The following is a 13,237-nucleotide window of genomic DNA, read 5'->3' as shown; positions in this document are numbered from 1 at the left end:
ACCAATCGCGGGCCGGGCCGCGCCGCTCCCGCCCCTCGGCGTCGCCGGGGCTCGGCCGCCGGCGGCGAGCGCGCGGAGAGCCGGGTGCGCGAGCCTGGGGCGAGGACCGTCGTGGGCAGCGCCGCCCTCTGCCGCACGCCACCCGCACCACCGCTCACCCCGGCCGGTGGCCAGAGCGCCCGGCTCGCGCCCGCCCCGCCCCGCCCCGCTCCCGCAGCCAACGGTGCGCCTAGCGGCCATGACCGCCGAGGAGATGAAGGCGGCCGAAAACGGGGCGCAGTCGGCGCCCCTGCCCCTCGAAGGAGTGGACATCAGCCCCAAGCAGGACGAGGGCGTGCTCAAGGTGAGGGGGCCGCGGAGCCGCCGCCCCCCCCCTCCGGCTGCAGGCTCGTGGGCCTCGAGGGGGTGCCGCGGCCGGAGGATGGGGGGAATCTGCCTTCCCTGTGCGGGCTGCGGCGCCGAAGATGGCCCGGTGGCTGCGCGCCCCGGAGGGTGCGGCCCCCGGTCGGGAAGGAGCCCCCACGGCCACGCCAACTTGATCCGGCTGCACTGCGCGGCCGAGAGGGGCGGGGCGGAGCGCGAGAGCCGCAGCCGGGGGCCCGGGCGGGGTGCACGAGGCTGGGGGCGCGCCTAGGGCCCCGGGGGCCTTGCCTCCCGGGGACCCCCTGGTCCGCAGCGTGCGTGCGCGGGCCACCTGGGCGAAGGTGCGTCAGGGCTCGCCCACTTGAAAGTTAAACATTAGCTAGGATCTGAAACGGCTCCCTGGAGCCGTTGCCTGGCCCAGAGCCCTTTGTGCCTCCCCGCGCCCCCTCTGCAATCGCCGAGACCCAGCGAGGTCACGGGCTCGGCCATGCTGTGCCCCCTTTCTCGGTCCGGGGAGAGCAGGAGCGGTGCATGCCGGGACCTGTAGTTCTTCTCCCGCCCCTCCTGAGCCTTCTTGAGTTGGGGGGTTCAGGGTGCTGGCCGTGGGGGAGGCGGTTTGCCCTGGAGCCAGCGGCTCACTAATCGCTCGACGGCAAATAGCCCGGGGAGCCGGGGCGGGGGCGGGGGGGGGGGCGCCCTGACCCGGGTCGGGACAATGGGCGCCGGTTTAGATCAGGTTCTGCCAGCAGTCCAGGACGGTGAAATCTTAACCCGCATTGCATGCGCTCCCTGCATCCATTGTTTCTCCTCCAGGCGTCCCATTGCTTAGCTCCTAGTGTGTGTGGCCTGTGCTAAGCAGAGACCTCAGGGAGCCTTGTTGGTCTAGAAATGCTCCTGGCTTTTACACCAGCTCTAGCTGCTCCCATGTGAACATGTGGCCCTTATTTCTCCCGTTTTCTGCAAGGTTCTGATTCCTAGAAGGGTCAGTTCCTCTTTTATCCTCCACTCCTTTGAGGCCTCCGTACATTCTTACCAGGGAAGCCTTTAGAGTTCTACATCCACCTAGTGGCACACCCACGAGGTCACCATATATAAACATGTTAAACAGAAGCAGATGCCTGTACGTTCATGGGAGGTACTCTGGTCCTGAAATAAAGGGCCCCTTAGCTTGACGGTATGGTAATTTTGTTTCCTAACTCTTAATTTCCCAGGGCCTGATGTAGAGCCTTTGTGCTTACCTGTAATCTGGCCCTTCCTTTTACCAGTTTTTAACAGATCTGTTCCCTTCATTACTTCTATTCCATTCTATTCAAACCAGACCCTGATCTGATGACCAACTAGTTTTCTGTCCACGCTTTATCATTTTGTTCTTCTAGCACCTCCAGGGGGTAGAGATTGTCCACAGTGCTTGACAGACAATTTCAGGGTAGTCTAGCAACTTGTCTAAAACCATAGACAAGACTTAAACCCAGGTCATTTATCTGAAGTTTTCCAAAACTGGTCTGGACAAACCTAGAGGAAGTTGGGAAGGTTCCTTGAGTCTAAGCTAAACCACTAACATCGGAATCATTTGAAGAGTGAGCTCTTAGATGTGCTAATAAAGAGACAGGGGGCAGTGGGTCTCGCGGAGTCCAGTACATGCCTTTCATGAGCTTATAAGCAGTTGGGGCCCTCTACCCACATCCTTGGATACTCACTTTCTGCCCACTTCCTCCCAGGTCATCAAGAGAGAGGGTACAGGCACAGAGACACCCATGATTGGTGACCGGGTCTTTGTCCACTACACTGGCTGGCTGTTAGATGGCACAAAGTTTGACTCCAGTCTGGATCGCAAGGACAAATTCTCCTTTGATCTGGGAAAAGGTAGGCATGGTTAGTGGGCTGGCAGGACGGGCTCTGAAGGTGATGGCAGCTGTCACAAGCAAAAATTATATTCTCAGCCAGGCTTAAGCTGGGCACAGTAGCGCTTACCCTATGTTCCCAGCTACCAGAAGTTGAGGCAAGCGAGTCACTTGAGCCTAGGAGTTCAAGATAGCCTTGGCAAAATAGCGTAAACTAGTCAGCAGAACACCACCACCACCACCAGAACTAAAATCAAGGAGGAATGGGTAAGAATCCCATCTGTTGCCGGGCAGTGGTAGCATACGCCTTTAGTCCCAGCACCCAGGAGGCAATAGCAGGTGCATCTCTGAGTTTGAGGACAGCCTGGTCTAACAGAGTAAGTTTCAGGACTACACAGAGAAACCCTGTCTAAAACAACAGAAAAGGAATCCGTCCATTATGCGTCCTGTGTTTTCTTATACTGTCCTGGAACTGGCTGATCTCTTTCCCCGTCTCATTGATTCAGCTCTTCCCTCCCTCTGAGGTGGACAGTCTTGTTCTTGAACTCTGTTGCAGGGCTGAGCCATCTTTGAATGTGCCTAGAATGTTTGTCTCTGGTCCCATTTCTAGAGATATGCGGGTTCCCCTTGGGTGTATACAGCAGCTTTCTTTGGGGACGCTGAGCCTAGAGTTAGGCCCCTGCTAAGCAGGTCTTGTTTACCTCTACCCACAGGGGAGGTCATCAAGGCTTGGGATATTGGTGTGGCAACCATGAAAGTGGGGGAAGTGTGCCACATCACCTGCAAGCCAGAATATGCCTATGGTTCAGCAGGCAGCCCTCCGAAGATCCCCCCCAATGCCACACTTGTATTTGAGGTGAGTGCTGGCCACAGAGCACCAGGCAAAGAGCCAGACCTTATCTCACCCCATTGCCTGGCTGCCCTCCAGCCCTTCCTGCCTCTTAGAGACAATGTAGCCAAGCCTGAGAGCCTAGCTTTAGTAGGAGGAGAGGTTGAAAGGTAGCTGGCTCTGCTGCCGCCAAGGTGGCCAGTAATAGAAGCTTTGGGTGGGAAGGGGGTGGGGGCTCCAAAGCCATTCTAGAGTAGGAATCACTTAGTAGGCTTTCTTAACTGGGTCAGGAAGGAGTTGGGGTGGGGAGCATCAGCGTTAGAGAGGGTAGTGTGGAATATTGGCAACCTGGGGCACAGGAGGGGCAGACAGCTTCCTATAGGTCAGGGGTTGAGGCATCCCCTGAGGGGAAGAACTACGGCTGTTTAGTCCGGAAGTAGAAAACCAATCAGTGGCCATGAGAAAATATTCACAAGACCACTGAGATAGGTCACTTCTGATGCCTGCCACATTAGGTTTCTCAGTCCTTGTTAAATGAAGCAGGATGATAGCTTGTCTTTCTGAGGCCAAGTGAAGCACATGTGTCCTGCTGGCCTCTGCCAAAGTGTAGGCCAGAGCAGCCCCCAACAGCTTGTCAGAAGTGCCACTGTCCAGTTCCTACTGGGACTGTGCCCCTCTGGCTAGAAGTGGTCTACATTAGTCTTAACTCTTCTGAGTGACACAGAGTTTCACTGTTGAGTTGGTGCAGAAAGGTGTTGGTCACCTTACATCTCCTCCCACAGGTGGAGCTGTTTGAGTTCAAAGGAGAAGATCTTACAGAAGATGAAGACGGCGGGATCATCCGCAGAATACGGACTCGTGGTGAAGGCTATGCCAGGCCCAATGAAGGTGCTATAGTAGAAGGTAAAAAAGTGTAGTCTGGTCGGGCAGTGGTGGCACGTGCCTTAAATTCCATTACTCAGGAGGCAGAGGCAGGTTCGAGGTCAGCCTAGTCTACAGAGCTAGTTCTAGGATAGCCAAAGCTACACAAAGAAACCCTCTCTCAAAAAACAAAACGACAGGGAAGGGAAACGTATTCTAGTGTAGGAAGAAAAATCTAGAGTTGTGTATGATTCCTAGCTCAGAGACAAAAGACTGGGTGGTTTGGACCAAGTCATTTCCTTCCTTTTGTCTCATCCATAAAATAAGGAATTACACCACACTGTCTTAGCATCCCTGCAGGTCTGAGATACAATGGTTATCTTGAGTATAAGCAGTAATTCGGAGATGTGGGGAGGCTGGTGGCAACTTCCTCAGTGCTCTGCCCTCTCACCTGGAGCACTGCCTCTCTTTGACGCCAGTGGCACTGGAAGGTTACTATAAAGATCAGCTTTTCGACCAGCGGGAGCTCTGCTTTGAAGTCGGCGAAGGAGAAAGCCTAGATCTGCCCTGTGGGCTGGAGACGGCCATTCAGCGCATGGAGAAAGGAGAACATTCCATTGTATACCTTAAACCTAGGTGAGATACAGGCACTTTGCAGAGCAGAGAGATATAACTGAATGTCCACAGTGAGTTGTGTGATCTGCTGCTACTCTAAGGGGATACCTGTCACCATCATGAACCCTTTGCTGGATCTGAAAGTGTGGCCCACTCTTGTCCACCACTCTTGTCCACATTTACCTGCATTCAAGCCTCATCTGAATCCCTTAACTTCCAACATGAAGATTTCCATCTGCCATTAATTTATTCAGTCATTAATGTTTGTTGAAACACCTGGTGTGTTCCACACAAACTGAAGCTCTCAGCGCTTCAAAATGGTTCTTGCTTCATTGTCTCTTTGGTGTCATCTCAGTGGTGTATGGTTAAGAGTTAGGAGCATGTAGTAGTGAGTGCTATGGGACTGCCTAAATGTGTAATAAAGAAGTTGGGAAAATGTTGGCCTGACAGAAACTATTTGAACCAGGTCTCAGGGTGAAAAGGTACTTTCCAGGAAACAAACAGGAAGCCTTTCAGCCCAGAGCAGACTAAGGGCTGTGAGGTAACCGGCCATTTTCACCCCTCCAGCTATGCCTTTGGCAGTGTCGGGAAAGAAAAGTTCCAGATCCCACCAAATGCACACCTGCGATATGAAGTACATCTGAAGAGTCTGGAGAAGGTGAGTCTGCCTGAGGCATGCGCTCGCTCTCTTTCTCTCCTGGAGTCTGGTCCGTGGGTGACTGAGCAAGCTGACCACTGTGTCTGTCCTCTGGGGTGTGTGACAGGCCAAGGAGTCTTGGGAGATGAACTCCGAGGAGAAGCTGGAACAGAGCAACATAGTGAAAGAGAGGGGCACTGTATACTTCAAGGTGAGCAAAGGACAAGACACCGTGGGGGAGGGGCCGGAAGATGACGATGACTGACCAGATGATACTCTGCCAGTTATGGATACGTCTTGTGATTGTCACTATTATATCTTAGTCCGATGGTCTGGGATGGGAACGAGTGGGAATCTGGTGTCCAGGAGTCACTTGTAAGTCACCAGGTAAGGCAACGTGGGCTACTTAACCTGTGCTGGGTGCCTCAGCTTCCCTCCCATTCTAGGAAGGCAAGTACAAGCAAGCTTTGCTGCAGTACAAGAAGATTGTGTCCTGGCTAGAATACGAGTCTAGTTTTTCTGATGAGGAAATGCAAAAGGTCCAGGCACTTCGACTGGCCTCATACCTCAATCTGGCCATGTGTCACCTGAAACTGCAGGCCTTCTCAGCTGCCATTGAAAACTGTAACAAGGTGAGATCCCTTCAGAGAATGTGGAAGCAGCGTTTACAGGCTGGGCCAGTGCACCACCAGCCAGCCTGAAAATTGCCCACAGTCATTGGGTGGCGTTAGTGGGATATGTGCTTGGGAATTCTGAGTTACAGACCCATAGAGAGGCCTACCTAGTATGGATGTAGCAGGTGCTTTAATGGTGGGAGACAATAGATACAGTGGGCAAGCCCTAGGTTGGGGAAAACTAAAGGGAGTCAGGTGGTTTGGTCATTTTCTGTGTCTGGAAAGGTGAAATTGTGTTCTTCCTGCATCCAAAGACCTGTATTTCCTTTCTTCCTCTTGAATTAATTTTTTTTCTGAGCCATGGCCCTTCCCATTTAATGCCTCAGTCTATCTTTTTTCCTAACTTGACAGCAGCCATTTTTGCTGAGCCTCATCCTGCTGGGGGGTCCCTTGGGAATCCAGCTGGTGCTGCCGAGTCTGATGTCTCTGCTGCTTCCTTTCTGTGCTCTTAGGCCCTGGAGCTGGACAGCAACAATGAGAAGGGCCTGTTCCGCCGGGGAGAGGCACACCTGGCCGTGAATGACTTTGACCTGGCACGAGCCGACTTTCAAAAGGTCCTGCAGCTCTATCCCAGCAACAAAGCCGCCAAGGCTCAGCTGGCTGTGTGCCAGCAGCGGACCCGCAGGCAGCTTGCCCGGGAGAAGAAGCTCTATGCCAACATGTTTGAGAGGTTGGCTGAGGAGGAGCACAAGGTGAGGGTTGGGGGTGTGTTGCAGCTACTTGCTGTGAAGAGACAACCATGACCACAGTTTTTAGAGGATGTACAGTTCTGGAGGGTCAGAGCTCATGGCGGGCAACGAGCAAGCACGAGGCAGAGTTAACCTGGAATGGGGGGGGGGACGACCTATGGGGGCCATTCTCCTTCAAACCGCCACGTGGTGGGAGTGGCTACAAAGGATAGAAGGGGTTTTCTTGGCCCCTTCAGCAAGTGAGGTGTGGGCTCTGCTTGTGGTTGCCTGTGGGAGTTACTTGTAGAAGCCAGGTGTTATTTTATTCACTTCCCAGGAAAGAAATGTCAGCCCTCAGTTTTGACCGCACTGGCGAGGCCAGGCCAATAGCATAGGAAGTACACTCCACCAGGGCCCAGTTCTCACACCAGGGGCTGGAACTCAGCTGTCTGCCTGCCTCTGCCCTATGAGTCCATATATGAGCCTAGAAGGGTAGGTGTGTGGTTAGTGGTCTGCCCCACAGAAGCACGTGGTCCTGCCAGTTCAACCTCACCTGCTGTGCTTGGTGTGCACCTGTCCGTGGTTTTCTCCGTACCATTGATTAGTGACTGAAGCTCAGTTTACATTACTAGTTAAGAGAACTTTCACACTGATTCTCATTTCCTCTCCCCGCTGTGTGGTACTCCACTGCACATTCATAGCGTCTTACTTAACCTGTTTATTGCTTCAGTGTCTCTAACACCGTCAAAAAGAAACAGATTATGCCAGGCTGTGGTGGCTCACGTCTTTAAACCCAGCACTTGGGAGGCAGAGACAAGGCGGATCTCTGAGTTTGGGGCCAGCCTGGTCTACAGAGTGAGTTCCAGGAAAGGCACAAAGCTACACAGAGAAACCCTGTCTTGAAAAAAAAAAAAAAAAAAGAGAAACAGATTTTCTAACTTTCTAGTAGCCACAGTTAAAAGGTGAAACTAAATAGTGAATTTAATATATTGCTCGATGTATTTTTAATTGTGGGGGGGGTTAGCATATAAAGAAATGGGTTTAAAAGTGATAGCCTTACTCAGGGCTGTGCTAATCTCTATCATTACAATTCTAGTAGACATGCCAACTGAAGCAAACATGACATTAACATTAAAGATGTTTTTGTTTAGACAGTCTGGGATATAGCACAGTGTGCTTGCCAAGCATGCTCAGGGCCCTGAGTTTAATCCCAGCAGCACAAAGTATGTACGTGTGCGTGTGGGCGTTTGCTTGGAGGACAGTTCCCGGATTGCTGTGCCTGTGCCTTTCTGTCAGGAATTGAGCCTCTTCCTCATGTTACAGGCCAAGGCCCAGGTGGCTGCAGGAGACCATCCCACTGACACTGAGATGAAGGGCGAGCAGGACAATGTGCCGGGGAGCCAGTCTCAGGTGGAGACCGAAGCTTAGCCTGCCTCCGCAGCCGCCTGCCCGCCCCTGCAGCTGCCTGCCCCTGCTCCCATCCCTGCTCCACCCTGTTAGTTTTGTAAAAACTGAAGAATTTTGAGTGAATTAGACCTTTATTTTTCTATCTGTTTGGATGATGGCTTTGGGGGGAAAGGGGAGAAGAGCAGGCTGGGGGTGAAATGGGGGGTAGTTTTAGATGGTGTCAACCCTTTCCTTCCCCCATTACACACGAGTATATATCCTTCCATACATACACGTCAGAATGTTAATTTATTTCTCCCTCTGTTAGCTCCATTTTTCAAGTGGTAGAAGGGAGTATGTGATAGGGATGGAGTCTGATAAGAAGCCAGGATGCAGACGATAACTCCTGGGCAGCCATTTTCCTTATCCCTTCCTTCCCTCTCTGGTTGTTTTCCAAGCCTGCAGTCTCCATGCAGGTGCTAGGGGCATGGGAAAACCACTGTGTGTCCTCTCTTGCCTTGCTCTCCTGAGATGGTGTCCCTGATAGTCCTGGTACACGGTGATCACCTCTAGACTGCGCCTTCCAGTGTGTCCCCTCCTACCAGTTTCCCTCACCCAGGTTGTCCCTGTCCCCATCCCCTCAGCCTCTTTAATGCACGCTGAAGGTCCAGGCACACCTCAAGTCCTGTGCTTGAGCAATAAAATGGAAACAACAAACTGGGTGTCAGGCAACCCTTTATGTTGAGCTCTGGGTTAGGGTATGGTGGGTACATGTGGGCAGGGGCGGAATGAAGAGGGGCACGCTCCAGTCCAACTCCAGTGTGCCATGTGATACAGACTGGCAAGGCAGGAGATGGCCTCTGCACACACCCCTGAGCTCCAGTGCATTAGAATGCTGGGGTTTTCCCCCAACGGCAAGAGGAAAATAGAAATATCCAGAAAACTGGGACCAGGCCTAATGGTTTTGAAGCTGGGTTTGTACTACTGCTGCTGTTCTGGCAGACATCTTGGGTAGTTAGGTGGGTTTTTTTATTTTTTAGTTTGGGTATTTTACCTGCATGTATGTCTGTGCACCATGTGCATGCTTGGTGTCTGTGGAGGCCAGAACAGGGCAATGGGTCTCCTGGAACTGGAGTTAGAATTGCGGGTCACCAGTTGGGTGCTGGGAACCAAACCTGGGTCTCCTGCAAAGGCAGCAGGTGAACTGAGCCACCTCTGCAGCCCCAGTGCTCAGCTTCTTAAGGTGTAAAAGTTGCACTCTTGCTGTCTGCCGCAGGTTTTTATATGAACTAAGGTATTGGTGGAGTACTGGTCAAATCCACCTTCTCTGTCTTACCAGGAACACAGTGTACCTCCTTCCTACCTCTTTCCTAACTTTGCAAGAAGCCAGGTGGCCCATGCAAACCACACTGAACTCCTTGATCACCTATAGTCAGCGCCCAGCCTGCCCATACTTTTCTGTGTGGGCTCTGGCAGTCTGCCTACCCACAGACCTGTACAGCTCTTGACATTGTAGAGGATGGATTTCTAGGGGAAAGGGCTCAGTTTTTCAACATGTCTGGCCCTCAGTGGGTGTAAGTCTAGGCTTGGGCTTGAGTTTCCAGTATGGTTCTTTTGGGTATTTCTAACTTTTGACTCTGGCCTTTGCTCTCAGTGACAATACCAGGCAAGCCCTTGCTAAATTGCTAAGAACTTAACAGAGTAAGCTTTGACCTGTACCAAGGACTCCCTATGATACAGTCTTTGATCCAACTGCCCTAAGAAAGGCAAACTGGTGGAAGTATTAAGGCAACTCTGCGTTGTTAAAGGGGAGGTTTATTTTCTGGGGTAACTTACAAGGAAAGGGCTAGGTTACAGGGAAAGGTGAATGAAGCGCAGTCCAATGGTGTTCTTTGGAGAACTCTGCTCAGTTCTGCCTTTACTGTCCAGGATCCAGGAACCAAGAGAGCTGGCACATCCAGATCTCAGGTCTTAACGGCTCCTCTCTCAGCCCTGCCTCGTAGGCGTTACAGTTACCGGAAGCCTCAATAGGGGTAGTACTTCCAGAACAAAGCTGAAACAGCTGCCCACTACAGAGGCATGGCCCGTTTTACAGATGAAGAAACTCAACCAAAACTTTGGGAACAGCTCAGTCACTCGACTACTTATTGCAGAAGTGAGGACCTGTCGAAAGCTAGGTGCTGGGCCTAGAGAGACAGCATGGTAGTTAGGAACACTTGCTCTTATAAGAGGCCCCAGCTTTGGTTCCCAACCCCCACTCAGGCAGCTCAGAGCTGTCCGTAATTAGTTCAAAAAGGACCCAGTACCCTCTTGTGCTCTCCACAGGCACTGCACATGGTATATGTATGGAGACTCAGGCACTCAAGCATTTTTATCTAAAGATTTATTTTTATAGCAGGCATAGTGGAACACACCTTTAATCCCAACACTCAGGAGAAGGCAAAGGCAAGGGAATCCCTGAGTGTAAGACCAGCCTGGTCTATGTAGTGATTCCAGGGGTACATAGTGAGATAGTCTTTAAAAATGAAGTGTATGTGTGTGAATTGCATGTGTCTATGTGTATAATAACCATGGATGGCAGAGGGTATCAAGTCCCCTGGAACTAGAGATAGTTGTGAGCCCTCACCATGTGGGTGCCAGAAACAGAACCCAGCAGGTCCTCTCCACGAGCACCAAGTGCTCCCAACCTCCAGCTCCAGGGGACGCAATGCCCTCGTCTGGCTTACACTGTCATCTGTACACACATGGCATACACTCCAGACACAGAAGACTTAGCAGGCATGAAGCACTGGCTTGGATTCCCAACACCACATGAACCTTGAATGATGGTGCACATTTGTAATCCTAGCATTTGGAATGTAGGCAGAGGAATCAGGAGTTCAAGGTTAGGGTTAGGGTTAGCCACTTTGGTTCAAGACCAGCCTGAGCTATGTGAGACCCTGTCTCCAAAAAAAGTTTGCAAGAGTCAAACATTTTTGTACTTGGAGTTCTCTGAACTAGCCCAAACTACTTTGAGGTCATGTGATTCGGGGCAAGTCTTGAGCCTCTACAATGCGTGGATAAAAAGCATCCCAAATTCTGTTCAGTCTAAAAGCTCTTTGAGATTCCAAGAATTTAAAATTGGATAGAGCAGTGGAGATGGAAAAGTCCTAGTTTATTGTGACATTAAAACTGTCTAGTGAAGATGTTTTGATCACATGATTAAGTCTTTATGGCTAAAAATAATCCTGCTACATAACTCTTTTGGGTCCTTGTTCACGTCTTCTAGACACTTGGGCCTTGCTTACCCACATTTATGCAAGGAACTTGCTCAGATTAGAAAGTCCAGCAGCCACTGGTGTTCTGAGCTAATAATGCAGATTTCTAGGTAGTTACTGAGAATAAGCTAAAATGGAGTTCTGTAAATTATACTGCCTAAGTCTTCCTATGCCTATGAAATGTCACTTCCCCTACATATCTTCCCTCTCCATCTACGCCCACATCGTTGTTCACCACTAACCTCTTGAAAAAGGTACTTTCACCCCACGTGCACTGCATACTGTTTTGTTCCTCCACTTTGAGAGGCTTCCTGTCCCATTCAGGCCGAAGATGAGTCTCTGCCATGGTGTCTCTCACAGAGCCCACAATGCCTGATGCTTGCTGGACCTGTGGCACCCCCCTGAGAGCACCTCAAGTTGTGTGTCCCATTTCAATTTGAAGGCCAAGAGTATGGCAACAACACTAAGAACTAGAAAAATATATATTCTTAGAAGAAAATGATTGCTGGGAAAGGGATCCAGCCACTTAGCTATGCAGGGCCCAGTCACATGTTCCCACTGTGATGAGCAGTGTATTCAAAGGATGTGGGTCCAAAGATTTGGGCTAGGGATGGTTCAGTGAGTAAATGCATAAGCATGAAGACCTGCTTTAAGACCCCCAGCACCCATGTAAAAACTGGGCATCATAATGCATACCTGTAACTGTGGAGCAAGGTGGCACAGTTCACTGGCCAGCCAGACTACCTGAAGTAGTAGCTCTAGATTAAGTGAGAAACCATGGAGAAGCAATTGGGGAAGACATTTTGAAATCAACCCCTGGCTTTCACGTGTGTCCACATCGTCAAGCACACCCACACATACAAGTGCACAGACACATAACACAATACTTAGTTATACCCTTTTTAGGGACTTTCTCTCCTTTCTAATTTTATCTGGCTCTCTTGAGTGACAGAAGATATGGCATGCAAGTTGTGAATGATAACTGTACAAACAACCGGACACTGCCACTGAAAATTCTAGAAGTCCAAATGATGAGGGAGATTATTGTGGAGTACTGGGTCAGGAGGTGATTTCAAGGAATTGGGTCAGACCAGGGTGTACAGTGAGAAGTGGGCTAGTGCTCTTCTATTCTGTCCTAGGAATTTATTAATATGTTTATCTTATAATTTTATTCAGAAAGGAAATAGAAAACAAAGTTATAACAAAGCATAAACTACCTATTATCTTCTGGCACAAACACTTCAAAGTTGGTATAGTTTTCTCCTTAAAGCCTAATAGGAAGTTGTGAGGTTGAACAAGAATGGCAAGAGTAGATATGGCAGGTGGGGGAGCCTGCAGCCCTCCGTGAGTAACAATGACCCGGACCTTCCGTGGATCCAGCCACCCGCACAGCTCACCACCCATAGGAGCTGGTAACATTATCGAGGAAAGAATCTGCAGGCCCCAGTACTGATCCAGGCTGCGTCCTGTTTGCTTTTCCCCTTGTATTTTCAGCGGTCAGATGCACCGAGGCCACACCCATCATTTCCCCCTCTCCAGGGTGGAAAGGTCTTACCCTCAGCCTTTCTCCCCATCTTCAGCACAGAAAGTAAGGCCATCTCTCTGGTCCAACATACCCTAAGTGTGTATTTGTTTCCCCTGAGAACCATGTGTAAATCAGCCTGAGCATGCACATTTAAAACGTAAAAAATTGAGACGGCCTCATGTGTTTCAGGCTGGCCTCATACTGCATGTGAAGATAACTCGGAACTTCTGATCTCCTGCCCCGACCTCCCGAGGGCCAGGAAAGTTGTTATTTTGTTGTTTTTGTTTTGTTTTTGAGACAGGGTCTCTTGTAACCAAAGCTGGCATAGAATTAGTTCAAGACTGACTTTGAAATCTTGATCCTCCTGTCTACTCCTCCCACGGGTTGGAATTACAGACAAGAACTACCACATCTAGCTTAGCACTCCTGTTGTCTTAATGAGACCCCTCAAAAGAAGGGGGGGGGGGGCTGGAGAGATGCCTCAGAGGTTAAGAGCACAGGTCCTGAGTTCAGTTCCCAGCAACCAGATGGTGGCTCACAACCATCTGCAATGAGATCTGGCGCCCTCTTCTGTGTACACA

At 50.6% G+C, this 13,237-nt stretch overlaps 1 protein-coding gene across 1 annotated transcript; it reads left to right on the top strand.

Annotated features, from left to right (window-relative positions):
* The first annotated feature begins 27 nt into the window (after nt 1-27).
* On the top strand, nt 28-8,591 carry Fkbp4 (FKBP prolyl isomerase 4). The gene is made up of 10 exons (XM_036182675.1): nt 28-343; nt 2,082-2,226; nt 2,918-3,060; nt 3,816-3,936; nt 4,374-4,530; nt 5,077-5,167; nt 5,274-5,357; nt 5,593-5,778; nt 6,273-6,512; nt 7,812-8,591. The coding sequence occupies exons 1-10, from the start codon at nt 239-241 to the stop codon at nt 7,914-7,916; spliced, it is 1,377 nt and encodes a 458-aa protein (XP_036038568.1). The 5' UTR covers nt 28-238; the 3' UTR covers nt 7,917-8,591.
* Nucleotides 8,592-13,237: the final 4,646 nt, after the last annotated feature.

The sequence above is a fragment of the Onychomys torridus genome, chromosome 3, assembly GCF_903995425.1.
Source record: "Onychomys torridus chromosome 3, mOncTor1.1, whole genome shotgun sequence".
NCBI classification, from domain to species: Eukaryota; Metazoa; Chordata; class Mammalia; order Rodentia; family Cricetidae; genus Onychomys; species Onychomys torridus.
The sequence above is the reverse complement of the archived record's forward strand: the minus strand, read 5'-3'. Positions and strand labels throughout refer to the sequence as shown.